The sequence below is a fragment of the Mercenaria mercenaria genome, chromosome 12, assembly GCF_021730395.1.
Source record: "Mercenaria mercenaria strain notata chromosome 12, MADL_Memer_1, whole genome shotgun sequence".
NCBI lineage: Eukaryota > Metazoa > Mollusca > Bivalvia > Venerida > Veneridae > Mercenaria > Mercenaria mercenaria.
This window is the reverse complement of record NC_069372.1, coordinates 37,825,934-37,843,465: the sequence shown is the minus strand read 5'-3', so window position 1 is coordinate 37,843,465 and position 17,532 is coordinate 37,825,934. Positions and strand designations below refer to the sequence as shown.

At 34.6% G+C, this 17,532-nt stretch overlaps 2 protein-coding genes across 2 annotated transcripts in view; one reads left to right on the top strand and one right to left on the bottom strand.

The window, feature by feature from the left end:
- LOC123535278 (uncharacterized) overlaps nucleotides 1–17,532 on the bottom strand; it is a 64,399-nt gene that overhangs the window by 34,059 nt on the left and 12,808 nt on the right. The window contains exon 10 of the mRNA XM_053520520.1: nucleotides 4,119–4,252. Within this exon, the coding sequence (XP_053376495.1) occupies nucleotides 4,119–4,252 (134 nt within the window). The remainder of the gene's footprint in view (nucleotides 1–4,118; nucleotides 4,253–17,532) is intronic.
- Nucleotides 3,911–9,251, top strand: LOC123535279 (uncharacterized). Its single transcript, XM_045317871.2, has 2 exons — nucleotides 3,911–5,158; nucleotides 6,910–9,251. The coding sequence occupies exons 1-2, from the start codon at nucleotides 4,036–4,038 to the stop codon at nucleotides 7,116–7,118; spliced, it is 1,332 nt and encodes a 443-aa protein (XP_045173806.2). The 5' UTR covers nucleotides 3,911–4,035; the 3' UTR covers nucleotides 7,119–9,251.

Sequence of the window (17,532 nt, the reverse complement as noted above, 5' to 3'; positions counted from 1 at the left end):
GCAAATGGAGATAAGGCATATGAAACACTCTTCCACTTTTCACTTTCGGCAAGACCATCGTATACTCTGCACGTTGGTTCAGTAATAAAATCTCATGGAAGTAGGTTTCTAACTATACGAGAAAAAACAACAAAGACATAAAGTTATGACAATGTAAAGCAAAATTACGAAATCGATTTTCGATTATCTTGACATTTTGGAGGAATTTCTCAATATTCGTCCGTTAGTTAAGTAAGTAATTCCATGCTGCATGTACTGAACAATCACTAACCACAGTGTTTTCAGAATTCACTCACACTCGCACACACAATTTTCAGTGTCTGGAGCTGGTGTGGCTGCACACAATGGACTGCCATTTTCTACATTTGACCACGATGTTGACCGTAATGCGAGCAACTGTGCATTAGATTGGCATGGTGCATGGTGATATAATGCTTGTTATTCCGCGAATCTCAACGGGAAGTACCTGAACCCAGACACCTACAGTCTAAAGGGTATGGTGCATTTAACATTTAAAGGCTACTATACTCTGAAATCAACAAAACTGATGATCAGATTAAATGATTTTCAATTTGAAGTACATTGTAATACATTGGTATACATCCGTTTTGTTTATTTTATTTATTTTATTCACACCGCACGTTTATGCTGGTTATACACATATTAGCGAACACGTTTAGTTAAGTGACAACCAATCAGAATAGTTTTGTAATCTAGACTGGAATTTGAACAGGGAAATTCATCAAAGTTTTTTATGTAACGTTGATGGAACTATAAACTACACATTGTTTCTCTAAGATAAGAACTACTGACGAAGTGTGACCGGTACACAATGAAAGATAAATTATCACTTGTTCAATATCATTAGTACACATTAATCGAACTGCACGTTTTAATTGAGAAATGTGGGACTGAATTGGGTTACTGTATTTTCCCGATCATGACCATGGTTCTTATAGAATACCTAGGGGTAAAGTATAACATGTACAGAGGCATTTTCTTTCTGGTCTGGTGCCAGTGAGTTAGATCATCTTCCATATTCACTCAAAACAAACAAATATCTTTTATTTATATGTTGTTTTATGAATCATTTCTTTAATGATATGGTATTGTTTATTTTTTTCTCAAAATATGGATCTAGCTGTTAATGAAAAATGTATTAATATCTTTGTAAAAAAACGACGATACCGAACCAGAATTCATCTCTTTCTGACAGCATTTTCTGTACATAATTAAAATTTTATGAAGTATATGTGTGTGTGCATGCGTTTAATCGAAATGAAAATAGCTACACGTACCTATAGTTGACACAAACTTAGATGTATATCTATATAACTATAATGCCTAAATTAAAACTGACATAATTTATGTACACATTTAAAAGGAGGAGGCAATAATAATCTTAATTAATTATGTTTGTCGTATGTCACATACATGTATTTGATGTTTTATTTGGAGCATCCTTGAATAATAACTTGTTTGCGGTTACGCAACCGACTCACGAAAATAACTCAATAAAATGTTTACCAAAAACTTGAAAAAAATATCCGTCCTGTGCTTTTGCTTTTTCCTGTGTTGTATTGTCTTTTCGCTTTTTGTTAATTATTTGTATCACTTCGTTTTCCTAAACAGTATAAACAGTGTTTATCTAAGGTTGAAGTGACTCTACATGAATGATCGATATGACCGATAAGAAAACTAAACGGGGCATATTAACGGCCCTTATTATAGAAGGGACACCCGGGTCGGTTAACTTTTTGTGTCCTGGCCATAATGTCTTTATGCTTCAAGGGATTCTGACGTAATTTGTAACACCATCATGAGTCGATTTGTAGCGCATAAGACATAGGGGCCGGTCGTTTCTAACATAGCACGACTAAAAGCAATCGTAGGTCTTTGATATCTGTTTTCTCGGAATATGGACACATTATACAGAAAACTTGCAACCTGCCCGTAGGCCTACACATAAAACTTTGAACACATGAGATTTGTAACGTGTTTTGTCAATTGTTATATATATTGCTCTCAGATGGTAATGCTACTTCTGTATCGACATAAAATGCTTATTCAAGCTAAATTTACCCACCTATTTATTCAATAACCACTTGGATCACTTTTTATGGATTTTGATTCTAGTCCTTATGTAGTGACTACATGTGATTGTGTTTTAAGATATTCAAATAAGTGCTATAGCCAGCTTGTCTTTGGATTCGATTCCTAAATCCGACCTAAAAGTTCTTGTTTTGATACTTCTACTTAATTAAAAGGCAGTCATTACATTTCCAGTCTTCCCCAAGTAATGCATTAACGCCAACATTTAGTATAGATATCGAAGAGTACTTGAAAATAGCTGACTCACATTAATTTTCTACAAGTTTATTGGATTGGACTGACAGACAAGGAAAGGAAGGATACCTTGAGGAGAGGCTCGCGAATCATCCCTGTTTGGTATTTACCTTACAGAAGACTTTTCTTATTATGCAAATAAAACTATAGTCACATTTGGAACGATTTTATGTGTTGAACTGTACCGCACTAATTTGCGAAATTACATTTCCATAGGCGTTCTAAAAATAACTTTACTTTTTATATATGACATAAAATTGTTTAGAGCTTGGTGTTGTATTTTTTTTTTTTTTAAGTCAGTGAACTAGGCCATTCAATAAGATGACCACGGGCTGTCATTGCCAATATTTGTATATGCGCGACCCCACGACGCATACAGGTTTGGGAATTAACACTGGTATTCATTTTAATTAGGCTTTTACACTTTTTTGCTCAAGAATAGAGTTACTAGGTGTATTTGTTTGTGTTCTGTTACAGCATCATTCTGCAGATCCCTCTGAATTCTGCAAATGCGTTAACTCTACCTCATTTATTTAATGATTTTCAATGAAATACTGAAATTCATCTGTGAAATAAAATTGATATTTTCACTGTTTCAAACGGTGAAAATATCATTTTTATTTTTCATTGGCACAGACCTACACTCTTATGCGAAAGAAAGTGAATTAAGAATAGAAGCTAATAGAAAATTCCATGCAAAATATACTTCTATAATCAGTAAAGATATAGTTGCAGGCCTACATAAAAATTACAGGATCTTTAAGATAAACGTTCTAATATTATAGATTTTAAAAGAAGTCATGGAAACGTCATTGAACTATCTGACAGTTATACACTGTAGATATCGTGACGTCATGAAATTATGACGTTAAATTGCGATTAACGTGACGCTGCGCGGGTAAAATGGATATAATTTCTTTAAACCCATTGAAAATACATAAAATAAAGAGAAAATTTGTTTGTTTCAATGTAAGATCGAAATATATTCCACTCGTGAACAGTATAATTTATATTTTCACGATTGGCTGCGCCACACGTGAAAATATCTAATTATAGTGTTCACTCGGTAAAATATAGGCCTATTGCGACCTTAAAAGCACTGAAACAAACAAATATCCTCTACATCATCCGTGGTGGTTGCATGATAAAGATGTCGTCCTTTTTTCTGATAACTATTTCATTTGTAAGCATGTAAATAAAACAGCAATTATGCCATTACAATTTGTAATACGTATATTTTTGAGTCGTTCATACGTTCTTGATACGTAAATTTTAGTTATAACCATTACAATATATATTTTAACTAAATGAAAATATATGTTTGCAAGTTGGATTTATTTCTCTCTTCTGTCGAATACTTACATATCTTTTTACATCATTTCACTTTTATCACCTTTAATCAATACTATTTATCAAGTATAAATACTAAAATTTGTTTGATTGTTGTTTATTGATATTTTGCATTGTATGTTCCGAACCTGAAAAGTCCAAACAAACTTTAATTGTTTACTTATGTTTAATGATATAAGGCCCACTAGTGGAGTTGATGATTTGCATTCTTTACTCTCTGACGTAAAATGTTATCTAAACGTGCGTGATATTTATTAAGAAGTTGTCAGTAGACGATAGTCAGACAGACGCGAGCAGATAAATGCTTGATATCGCAAATACATATCGTGGTTATACAAAATGTATGCGAATACAATAAAGTTAGCATTATGTATCTGTTTATTCCTGACAATACCGAGCTACACAGAGCAACAGATACTTACCGCAATAACAACAATAGCAAGAATAACATATAATGTTGCTAAACTCTCTGGTAACGTCAATAGTATCTTGGATATTTTATTTGGAGGGGAGAGCGGTGGTATTACGACGCAAGACCTTGATGAAGCGGTTGAGTCTATTACAAGAAACATTAATGCTGCTAAAATGGATATACTGAACTCAATATTACTACAGTCTAAGTTCGACAGAATTGACGACGCTGTAATAGGCATAAGAAGCTCTTTGACGGATCTGAAGAATTGTATAGAGGCAAAGGAACCAACAAGTAGACATGAATTTCAGAAGTTATTCATAAAGAGATATGAGAGCGACGGTATCGAAATGAAAATCCGGTTTTTGCCACAGGTTTTAACGTACGAAGTACCTGGTAGGTCTGGGCAACTTCTTTCCCTCTTAACGGAGACGACACGTTGCAATCTTACTGCACTGTATGAATTTCAAATCTTTTACTTGGACCTTTTGTCTAGCGGAATTGCCCTTGAAATGGCTTACTTGAAAGTAACAACACATATCCAGACAAAAAACGCAATGGAATATTGGCATACACCTTGTGAAAATATCCAGCAAGCTTTCGAGAAAGTTGTTAATGAATGCGAGTCCAAGTTTGTAACATATGCGAATGAAGATATTGCAGATGCCGCTTCTCCGGTAGATCTATGGGCTAAAAATAATAGATGGTTTCCTTTGAAATTGAATGATGTTTTCTTTTCGCAAGCACGACAATCATTTCAGTTTGTTTATGTAGAATATGAAGACGGTAGTATGGTTTGGACAAAAACTGGACAAAATAACAGATATTCTGTTTTTTATGATAATCCACCAAAGCGCTATACTCTGTCGCCTTATACCCTAGCAAATGCAACAGGACTGTTACAAGCTGCTATAAAGGGAGAAGATGATAAAGAAGCTGCTAAAAATATTGGAACATCTACCAAGAACTTCTTATCTGCGTTTGGTTATGGCGTTCAAACTTTACTTGTTATATTTGACAATGGGGGATTCACGGAAATTCCAAGCAAAGGTCAGTATTTTTATTTTATAGTTTTGACCAAAGGATAAATAAATGCTTTAAGAAAATATTTACTTTAAACAAGAGGGCCATGAAGGCCCTGTATCGCTCACCTGACCTATTGACCTAAAGACCATGAAGATTAACATTCTGACCAAGTTTCATTAAGATATGGTATAAATGTGGCCTCTAAAGTGTAAACTAGCTTTTCTTTTAATTTAACCTAATGACCTATTTTTTTACCCGACATGACCTAGATTCAAACTGGACCTTGAGAATATCAAGATTACCATTTTGACCAAGTTTCATAAAGATACAGTCATAAATGTGGCCTCTACAGTGTTAACAAGCTTTACCTTTGATTTGACTCGGTGACCTAGTTTTTGACCTGACATGACTCAGGTTCCAACTTGACCTAAAGATTATCAAGATTAACATTCTGACAAAGTTTCATGAAGATACAATCATAAATATGGCCTCTAGAGTGTTAACAAGCTTTTCCTTTGATTTGACCTAGTGACCTAGTTTTTGATCCCACCTGACCCAGATTCGAACTTGACCTATACAGCCTCAAGATTAACATTCTGACCAAGTTCCATGAAGATACAGTCATAAATGTGGCCTCTACAGTGGTTAACATGTTATTCCTTTGATTTGACTTGGTGACCTAGTTTTTGACCCCAGATAACCCAATATCAAAATCTTCTAAGACTTTATTGAGGGTAATATTCTGACTAAGTTTCATTAAGACTGGGCCCAAATTGTGACCTCTGGGGTGTTAACAAGCTTTTCCTTTGATTTGACCTGGTGACCTAGTTTTTGATCCCAGATAACCCAATATCGAACTCATCCAAGATTTTATTGAGGGTTAAATTCTGACTAAGATTCATTATGATTGGGCCAAAAATGTATCCTCATAGAGTATTAACAAGCTTTTCCTTTGATTTGATCTGGTGACCTTGTTTTTAACCCCAGATGACCCAATATCGAACTTATCCAAGACTTTATTGAGGGTAACATTCTGACCAAGTTTCATTAAGATTGGGCCGAAATTGTGACCTCTAGACTGTTAACAAGCTTTTTCTTTGATTTGACCTGGTGACCTAGTTTTTGACCCAAGATAACCCAATATCCAACTCATCCAAGATTTCATTGAGGGTAACATTCTGACCAAGTTTCATTAAGATTGGCTCAAATTTGTGACCTCTAGAGTGTTAACAGTCAAACTATTGACGACGACGACGGACGACTGACGACGGACGACGGACACAGGGCGATCACAAAAGCTTACCTTTGAGCACTTCGTGCTCAGGTGAGCTAAAAATAATATACGATGTAACATGCAGATATGTTTTCTTACGTACGTAACTTCCTTCATAGCATACTTTAAGCAACTTGAGTCACACTTTTGCTGGATATAATTTAGTTAATACACGTTTTCGACACGGTAACGATATCGAAGAATTATAATTTAGCACCATTTGAATGCAGTACATGATAATAAGTAAACATCAGTTAATAGTAGTGAAGTTAAAATAACCACTACTTGAATGACCCAAGTACAAATTCAAATCAAGTATATTTTTATCTTGCATCAAATAAACGGGAAATACTTTTGGTCAAGCAAAAATCAGAAAAAGTGGTCAGTATCATGCGAACCTTATTAGGTGCAAAACGCAATGTTCTTTTATAGCATTATCGATGTTAAAACTGCAATTATACATCTGTGTTAATAATATTAAACCAATGTGATGCTTTTTCAGAATCTCCGGCTTTGAAAGCTGAACTGAAAGGTATAAAGATGAAATACTGTGATCAACGTGATGATGGATGTAAAGACGCAGAAACATGTGGTGACACATGCAACATTGTTAAAGAACCAGTCGGAAATTTCAAAATCTACGCATACATCTACAAAGTGAAGGCAGCAAGTCAAGGAAACCGCATCATGTTGGATGTGGAAATCCTCTAAAGAGTTTCCCGTTGGTGATCCTTCTTCATGTAGGTGCATTAACAATTTTTGCCAGAAAAATAGTTTTCTGAGAAACCATGTAAATGTACGTTTAAGTTTAAAATAAACACAATATTAAACGGAAAATGATATTTACTTAAGGACTTATATCTTATATCGCTATTTTTTGCCGAAGATGCAAAGTTAATATTAAAACCCTTAAAGATTTGCAGAATAGCCTGCAGATTTATTGTACACACAGTGTTTTAGTTGGGATTAAAAGTTAACATTATGAAAACAGAAATTGTTATATTTCGGAAAGGAGGAAACACTGTTGCTAGAGAAAAATGGTTTTACTATAACGGCAAACAGAATTGTTGTAGATAAGTTTTATTATCTTGATACCTTATTCGGATACACTGGTAATATTTCGTTAAACTAAGGCAGTTTGACAAACAAGTTGTATAACTGGTAAGATTTTAATCTAAACTAGTGGTCCCGTAATGACACTCGGCCATTTCCATCAGACAATGTACATAAAATGTAGTATTCGCGTTCGATGTTTCTCATTACACTACTGTGCATGATCATTGATCGGAGCGCACGGCAAACATACGACAACTTTTTTCATGTCCACGCGCATTTAGTGTATAATATGTTTAATATACTGACTAAAGGTTAGGGTTAGGATTACCATGGTTACAAAATTTATACTTTAAAAATAACAAAAATTCAAATCGCTTGAATGCGGTCTGATATAAATATTAGGCGCACAAGATATGTTTTTAGTCCCAGTCATTCTCGTTATGCAATTCGGCGTTTTTTGGACGAAAATTTGATGACAGTGCTCGTTTCCGTAATAGAATAAGAAAAGAAGAAAACCACAGGTTGCCAAACACGACATAAATGAAAATGTTGCAGACTCGGTTTGGTTGAGCCTGTACCTTGACGGTAGTTGAAATGCATGCTACCGTCCATGCTCTCTAGCCCCGGGTTGAGCAGAACTCAACATTTTCACATGCTGTAAGTACTAGAATATATTTTAGAGACATCAATAGATGTATTCATACGGCGGTGCACATGGAACCTTAAACGATGCACAGAGTGCAATTCCATGAAAAGCGGCGTATGGTCCCCAGATAAAATGATGGCTTTGCCCTAAATGAGAAAATAATGTGCAGAACTAAACAAACTGGAAGTTAGAGATGATGTCTGTGGTTATGGGTCATGCAGAAACTGCCTCAAAACAAATTTAAAAAACAGGCACCATATCCAAGGGTTGATTAAGCCATAGCCGAAACTTTTAAAGTGGGAGTATTGGAACCACCCACGCCGAAATGTTCATGCTGAAAAATAAAACAGTATACTAGCACATCATAAATATCGTGCTGAACGATCTGAAGAGATTGAAATATAACAGCTCTGGCTGAAGGTTCGTGGAGACTTTTTAAAGCCGCCACACGGCACAAACACACAAAACAAAGCCGGACAATTATATCTAACTTGCCGATTGTCATTACGGGTTCACTTCCTAATATCTCACGTGACATTATCATAATTTTGTATAAAGATGTACCATGTACAAGTCTGCAATAAAATAATGTTCTGTTCTGTAAACATGTTTGATTTAGTAGATGATTTCCACACGTCTAAATTAATGAAATACTGATAAACACATACACACAGGGGTTGTGGTTTTCAACAAATAGGTTAGCGGGAAACATGTATCACCTTAATCAGTCCGCAGATAAGAGAATTTACTACCAGTTGTAAATAAATCACATCTCCTAAATTTAGCAATTAGTAAAGATTGGTACCCAGTATCCTTTATATGCTTGTATAGTTGTGTGAATACATTTACTCATGAATATCAAGGTTTAATGTAAGTATCAGCAATATGTGTTATTAACTCAACTATTATCTTACTTGGTCGTTGTCAAGAACAGTTTTATGCGTTTTTACACAATGATTTAGGGAATACTTTACTTATGATGTCTAGAAAGAATCTAGTTATATCAGTTAGAAAAGAAATGCATATTCGTACTATTAAATATATACTGATATTTGTTTCATTATACCCAAGAATTACGTAATTTCTCATTTTCTTAGTGTCTTATTTTTAACGTGTTTTTTTTTCTTTCGTGTGTTTTGACTCTTAAGGTCGTCTTTTGTTACTGTGTAATTTTATGACACTGTTTTCTTCATAATTAAATTTCTTTGAACTTATATCATGTATATTGTGTAAACCTTTTGGCTACCTGGATAATCTACAGGCAACCGCATAATAGCCAATATGCTATTTCCTATACTAAGTCTTCCAGTAATAAATACATAAGAGATAGTATAAACTTTTTATCGTTTCAGTGGAAACCATTTCAAAAATAGTTAGACATTTAAAGGGACTACTTATCCGCACATTTTAGGCAAAAAATTATTTCTTTCAAAAATGCTTAAAAAGTGAGTATTCTGAAAGTGACTAGTGGTTCAACAGTTTGACATATGATATTGCAAGATATTCTTATAAATGACCAACAATATTGTACAGAAGGTAGAAAACCGTTGCAGCACTTTTGAAGTAATGCAGACAATTTACATTCTTAAGTGGGTGAAAAAAGACATTTCACCCAAGTAGCTTTAAGTATCTTTAAACGCAATATATTATTTGATCAAACATGATAATCGGAATTATTTTTGTTAACAGAAAAATAAAAAAGAACATTTATAACTGTGTAAAACAAAATGTGTTTTTATGTTTTCAAGTTCTCTTTTACTAAGTTATGTATGCACCTTTTACATCATGTATAGAACATGTATAATAGAAACCTTGTCTACTTCTCAATTTGCCAAATTTTGCTTTTCACAGAAGCATAAATATATATATTCAGGGATTATTCCTGGAAATAATCTCTATAAAGTATATACCTTTCTTTCTGAAGTGATTATCAGTGTCACTATGAAAAGCGAGAGTTTAACCATCTACAGTTAATTAGTTGAGAATACCATTTACACTTATGGTGAAAATGGTCAATATTCATTGATTATATTATAGATTTAAATTATCACATACTATCATTTCAATGTTCTCTATGTGGTAATTTTCTGTGTTACATGGAGCGTCATTATCGCTCGTGAAACCAATCGTCGGAAACGAATACTGAATACCACTAAAAGTCGTGACAGCATTACAAGATATATAATTAGTTAGGTATTGTAAAAGATTTTTTTGACATTTCAAATAGGCTTATGAGAATGACGGTGACGTAATTCGACACGCTAGAGTTGTGTTGTCACTCACGAGGCCTAGACTAACTAGATTTTTAAAAGAAACTGATGCTGAAGTCTAGAAAATTCGCAACACATGGAATAAAATGTCCGTTAGCAAGTTGACATAATAATAATTGTTCTTGTAAATGTTCAGAGCTTACGTTATACCGCACAATTCTACTGAGAATGATGACACCGGTCATGTTTCGACTATTGACGCATGCAATATCGTTCATCTGTTGAATTCGAGGACAATTTTCCAGTCTGTAGGAGATGAATGTCGCGGTACGAAATTTAGTACGAGATTCAGCCGGTAGAGCGAGCACTCGCCTCGGAAGCGAGGGGTTCCTAGTTCCAGCCCTATACGGACTGCACATCTTTCTCACCCAGTGAAATAAATTTAATGTTTGAAACTCTAAATGGGGCCACAAGTAAAGTTGCCAACCATATTCATATTTGAGTCGGACATGACAAGGTTTCGGTTTATTTTAGTAGTATAAAACGTCCTTTTTTTTTTGATTTTTTTTTTTTTGTAAAACTCATGAAAAACTGCTACAGGTTTTGTATATCAACTCTTACGAATTTCTAAAAAAATACTCTTTGGAAACATGGAACGTCAACAAGCATAAGAATAATGCACTCGGTTTGATTGATTCATTATGTTCACAAGACGTACTGAAAAGTGCAATACCTCCACGGCCCTACATATTACAGGCTTACGTCGCAACAAATCAATGTGTTTCTTATATTGAAAATTAACGGAAGCGTTCTAGTGCCACATGTGTACAATGAAATAGGGTAAATACCACCTTGTTATTCCTTAAAATTTTGTTTAAAATCTAACCGGACAGTGTTCTTAGGGAGGTTCTAACGGTGTCCGTCGTCCTTCTCTCCGTTTATTCCTCTTTACTTGAGTACAAGATAAAAAAATGTTTATATAAAGAAAATTACCAAACTGGATAGTTATTGATCAATGATATCAATTAAGAGCATACCGCTATTAACAAAGATTAAATCCTGTTACGATCGAATCGATGTCGTTAGTTACAAACAGCGACAAAAGGGAACACGTTCGGTAATGTAAAAGATAAATGCAACAATGAAAAAATTGACTTCATAGAAGGTGGCGATCATCTCGGCGACTAAACTTGTTTGAACGGTGAAACTGAAGACGGTTTCAAAACCGACAATGTTGACTAAACAAACAATGAAATGAAAAGTACGTTGACTCCGGTGATGACCAACTAAAACTTTGGTTTATACTAATTTGTTTTAGCTCGACTGTGATAAAAGCTACAAGCTTATTGAAACCACTCTCGAGTCCGCTACCTGGAAAAACCAGTACTGGTGTCATATGAGAAGTCATGGTCGTGACCCAAGTGGGGTTCGAACCCACGCCCCCCGGATTGAGCAGCCGACACCTTATCCACTAGACCATCGCTCCCCTTAAAAACTAAAACTTTGACGCCGACATCACAATTACAGAGGTGCATTAAAGGATTACTTTCAACCTCGGATCAACAAAGTCATTGCTAAAACTTACTGAGTAACGAAAGGAAATTTTGTTTGCTTGCTTGTTTGATTTAAGGCGCCGTTTTAGACCAGTATTTCAGATATGTAATGACGGGCAGTTAACCTAGTCAGTATTTCTAAATTCCGTACTAACTTATTCTTTGCAAGTAAATGCCAATTTCTCCACATTAAGTTGTGGTGGAAGAAGAATGATTTCAGACACAATACCCGGAGAATATACGTCTCGCCCGGGAATCAAACTTATGACCAAGCAACACGCAGATTTGTTCTCCCTATTGATCAAAGCGGATGGTCTATTAGGAAATGTTATCTCCTAATGAGTAGTTACCAAGTTCTAATTTTAAAGATAGTTATTTCTATTAGGAGGTGCCACATCCTAATAATTGAGAGTTTTACGCGCCAGTTAGTAATAACTAAGTACTTTAGTCATTCATCGCAGAATAAATATTATGTCATAAGTATAATGTAAGAAGCCAGATCTAGTTTCTGCATTTTGTAAGACAGCAGATGCTCATTTGTGCTAATTAATGGGTGACGTTATTTGATATTAAGAACTGCATATTACCAAAATAGGAATGTTGCACAAAGAGTTTTTTTTTGTAGCGAAATTTTACTGTTTTGTTCTGGTTTCTGAATCAGTATACAAACGTAAAGTATATTTACATAAGATACTAAGTTCTTTTGATGTAATATAGGGCACATCTGATTATTGATTTAACCAAATACTTCGGTAATCATATTTATATCTGCAACTAACATATCGCGAAAAACAACAGGTATGTACATAAATTGGTCTCTCACGGTGCCTTGTCAGAACAAAATCACAATTGAAAAGTCGTTTTGTTTGTATATCATGCCGTGTTTGTGGATTTTGTTGCTCGTTTTTGTCAGTACTTTATTTCATCAACTGCGACAAGTAAACACGATATCTGTTCGCATTTTACCAATTCATGGATACAAATATGGTATAATGACAAGACATAAATGAGCAGCGGAACAGAAGTTACATTTTGCTTACATTAAATGATATTGAAAGACAAGTTAATATGAATTTCTAAAAACACTGCTCAATCAAGATCGCTACACAGTGGGAACATTTGTGAGTGTCATAAAGTATTACTCAACATCATTTTGTTTTTGTCGAATCATCTTAGAATTTCGAGGTTTTTCTAGCTACTTAGCAACCAAACTAGTAAATTGCATATTTTTAGTGTCGTGCTATAAAAAGACGCCCCGTACTTTAACTCAATGTTGCTTTTCTCTGTGGATATGCACTGCAATTCATTGTAATTTTACAAGTCCCACTGAATCCCGTACTATAGTGTGGGCGCTCACATTTTATTACCTGCCATGAATAGACTCGGTCAACTTAAGTCAGCTGCTATTTTGTATGATTGGGTTATACGCTTCTAAAGGATCTTTAAACATATTTTAGGTTAGGGTGATATAAAATTATTTGAGTTATTAAAAGTGTTGTTGATTGGTTATGTGACGTACTGGTTGACTGAAAAGTATGATAGTTTCATATAAGTTTATAAATGTAATACGTTATACATAGATATATACGTAGGGTTAAGGTTAAAAGTGTCTTTTAAAATTTGAAATTTAACAACGTTTTAAAGATGACATGTTGTATTAGCGACACACTATTCTTCAATATAATAACAAGACACTATCTACAACCTCGCGTATATTTTTCCAAAATGGGGCAACTTTCAACGGTTAGCAATTTGTTTATTTTTTATTTTAAAGATTACAAACCAGAGAAATACGAATGATTACATGGCAATTGATGTATAAAGAGAATGCTAGAAATATGTGCAAGGATATAGAAATAGTATGAGCCGTGCCATGAGAAAACCAACATAGTGGGTTTGCGACCAGCATTGGTCCAGACCAGCCTGCGCATCTCTGCAGTCTGGTCAGGATCCATGCTGTTCACTAACAGTTTCTCTAATTCCAATAGGCTTTGAAAGCGAACAGCATAGATCCTGACCAGACTGCGCAGATGCGCAGACTGGTCTGGATCCATGCTGGTCGCAAACCCACTATGTTGGTTTTCTCATGGCACGGCTCATATATACTATATGTTTATCATGACACAAATTTCACGTTAAATGTTTCTTGAATATGATTTGAAAACATATTGTTTCACCTTAAGGATGTACGAGCGTTTTTTTTCTTCAGGATATCCGCCATTTTGAAAAATGTTTTTCCTAATAGTACTTTTTATCAAAAGTTTTGCCAAAAATTAATGATAGATTATTAAAATATGGCTAATAATGTACCATTTAACCAAATAGATTCTACTTTTGCGAAAAAAAATTTTTCACCCTTATTTTTGGCTGGTATTTGCCTAAAATTGACGCAAGATTTACATTGGGGTAGTGGTAGGTAATGTCAAATATCTATTAAAGTAGATCAGGTTTGGTTTTGAAATTTTCCTGACTGATACATATAAAAGGGGCCATGTTTTCTTTAAAAATTTGAACAATCTTCAAGTTGGTAGATAATCACACAATGACCATTTATCCGGATTTATTTCAAAGTTAGGCCAGCAGTTTCATACAAGCGGATTTTTAAAGTTTCCACGTACTATATACATATAGGGAAAAGAGACCAAATACCCGGGCGGCCATGTTTTTTGACGAATCGTAATAATTTGAATAATCTTGATAGTATGTTACACAAGGACCATTTGTGTGAATTTATTTCAAAATCGGGCCAGCAGTTTCATACAAGAAGATTTTTAAAGTTTCCACAATATGCAGATATATGGAAAAGAGACCACAATCCCTGGCGGCCATGTTATTTGACGAATAGGAATAATTTAAAGAAATTTGGTAGAAGATCTCACAAGGACTATTTGTGTGAAATTATTTCAAAATCAGACCAGCGATTTTAGAGTTGATGCCGTTTGAAAATTTGTTTTCTACTTTAGCCCTGGTGGTTTCTATGTGCAACCAATCGAAACTGTTTGAACAAGTTTGGAAGAGGAACCCTTAAAATATCCAGGCCGAGTTTCATCAACTTCCACCCAATCGTTTCCGAAGTGATGTTGTTTAAAGAAAAATGTAGAGAGACGGACGCCAGACGGTGAACGATCACATATCTCACTCCGTGCACTTTGTGCTCAGGTGAGCTAGAAATGAAAAAGTACGTCAGCAGGTCACAATTAAGACTATTCAAGATGGATATTGAAACCTGTATCAAACATTATACTTGTGGTCCAAATTTCTTTGCCATTGCTTCAAAACAAGTAAGTATATGTAAAACAAGGGCCCACCCAGGCGTGGCCTTTATTGACCCCAAGGTCATGATTAGAACAATTTGAATAAAGAACCACGAGGGCATGCCACTTATTAAATATCTAAGCTCTGGGCCTTGTGGTTTCAGAAAATATTTTTTCCCTATATAAGCCAATGTAAAAACTGTTAATCCTTGGGCGCAGTCAATTTTGACCCTAGGGTTATGATTTGAATAAACTTCATAGCTAGACAAATATTCAATACCAAGTATCTTAGTTCTGGGCCTTATGGTTTTGGACAAGAAGATTTTTAAAGAGTTTTCCTATATAAGTAACTGTAATGAGCGTGGCATATCTTTACCCCGGGTTCATGATTTGAACAATCTTGGTAGAAAATCACTAGAGCATGGCACATAATAAATATCTAAGCTCTGTGTCTTATGGTTTAAAACAAGCATTTTTAAAGGTGTCTCCCTATGGAAGTATATCTAAACTATGTGCCCCCTGGGGCGGGGCCAGTTTTAATCCCCGGAGGATAATTTGAACAATCTTGGTAAAGGACTACTACACTATGCTACATACTAAATATCAAAGCTCTAGATCATGTGGGTTTGTACAAGAAGAATTTCAAAATTTTCCCTATACAAGTTCATATTAACCGTATGACCCTCAGGATGGGGCCATATTTGACCCTAGGGAAATAATTCGAACAAACATGGTAGAGGACCACTAGATGATGCTACATACCAAATATCAAAGCCCTAGAACCAGTGGTTTTGGACAAGAAGATTTTTATTTGTTTCCTTTCGGTTGCCGTGGCAATCGGAGTTCTGTATAAAATTCAATTTTTTGATCAACTCTTTAAGTTTGATTTTTTTTAAAGAAGACCATCCAAGGAACATCCCTGTGAAATCAAATTTAGAAGTTGATGTTTAAATGAAAGTGTGAACAGACGGACGGACGATGGACCGGTGAGAGATCACAACAACTCAACCCCGAGCACTTTTTGCTCAGGTGAGCTAAAAACAAACATATTTTAAACTACACATGTCTTAATGGCGTATAAATTACATAAACTGTCCACGTATCCAATCCTTGAGCTTATATAGGCATTTTTATGATTGCGCAAGAACGATTGCTCTATAAACTTAACTAATACAAACTAACTAAAGTATGTCATCTTTGACATTCAAATTGGCCAGCTCAAGTAATGCACAATAATGTGTGTTTGTTTAATCGTTTTTGCTTTTATGCGGTTTTTTCAACAATATTTAGTTACATAACGACCCAACCAGTTTTCCTGGATTCAGTACCAGTACTTAACTGTTCTTCGCAATAACTACCACTTTCTCCACACGAATCAGAAGTGGAGAACAAATGCTTTCAAGCGCATTGTCTTCTTTCAAATCGTACCTGTGAATATACATATAGCAATGTGTCGAACTCACCATCCCACGATCAATAAATTTATGCTATATTAAAAAGAACATACTTTGGGAAGTATCATATTAAATATGAGTTAAATATTACGTATTTGTTGTTAAGCACCTTCGGTAGAAGTCGAAGAAATAACACAAATTGTTTCGATCAGTATCTTTATCTCAATTAACCCGATTGTATTGATCATAATACCACAAAGGTCATGTTTAAAATAATACTTCAGTCACTATCCTTCAACAAATTCAAAACAGAACATTCACGTAGATATCAAACAAAACGCTAACTATTTATTAGCCAAACCAAGGTTAACCACGCTCTAATAGCTCAATCTCTTATGGCAGAAAAAAAAACCATCGTTGTTAATCTTAATAATAAAAAAGATATATACTAGTCGAAATAACACGTGTTATAAAGCACATTTGCATGTAACACTCGTAACCAATAGTGACAAATACCATAGTGAATCCAAAATAGAAATTAATCAAAGAGGATTCAAATCTTAACGTTTACGTTCAAATGACTCTTAGATGCTCTATCTAATGTTGAACTACAATTTCCACTTCAATGTCGTTAAAAATCATTCATGATACTAAAATGTATACCAGTGAGCATCGTATATAAAAACAAGAACAAAAGTCCGACATGCTTTTAGTTTTCAGTCAACGCATTGACATACGTTTAGTTTTCAGTCAACATAAATTCAGTTATTGTGTATATTTGTACCTTATTTATTATAGTACAGTATTGGCGACATATCATATAATCTCCTTCAGCCTTCTTTTCTTTATCAGCATAATACACATATAAAATATGGTTCTTTATTTTCATCTTACTTTGTAATTTCTTCTCGAAAAGTATTACTTCGACGTTACGATATATACTCCTCTTATGATGTCTAACAAATGTTAATTCTTAACAATGTCTGCCATGTCTGTGTCCGAAACAGTATTA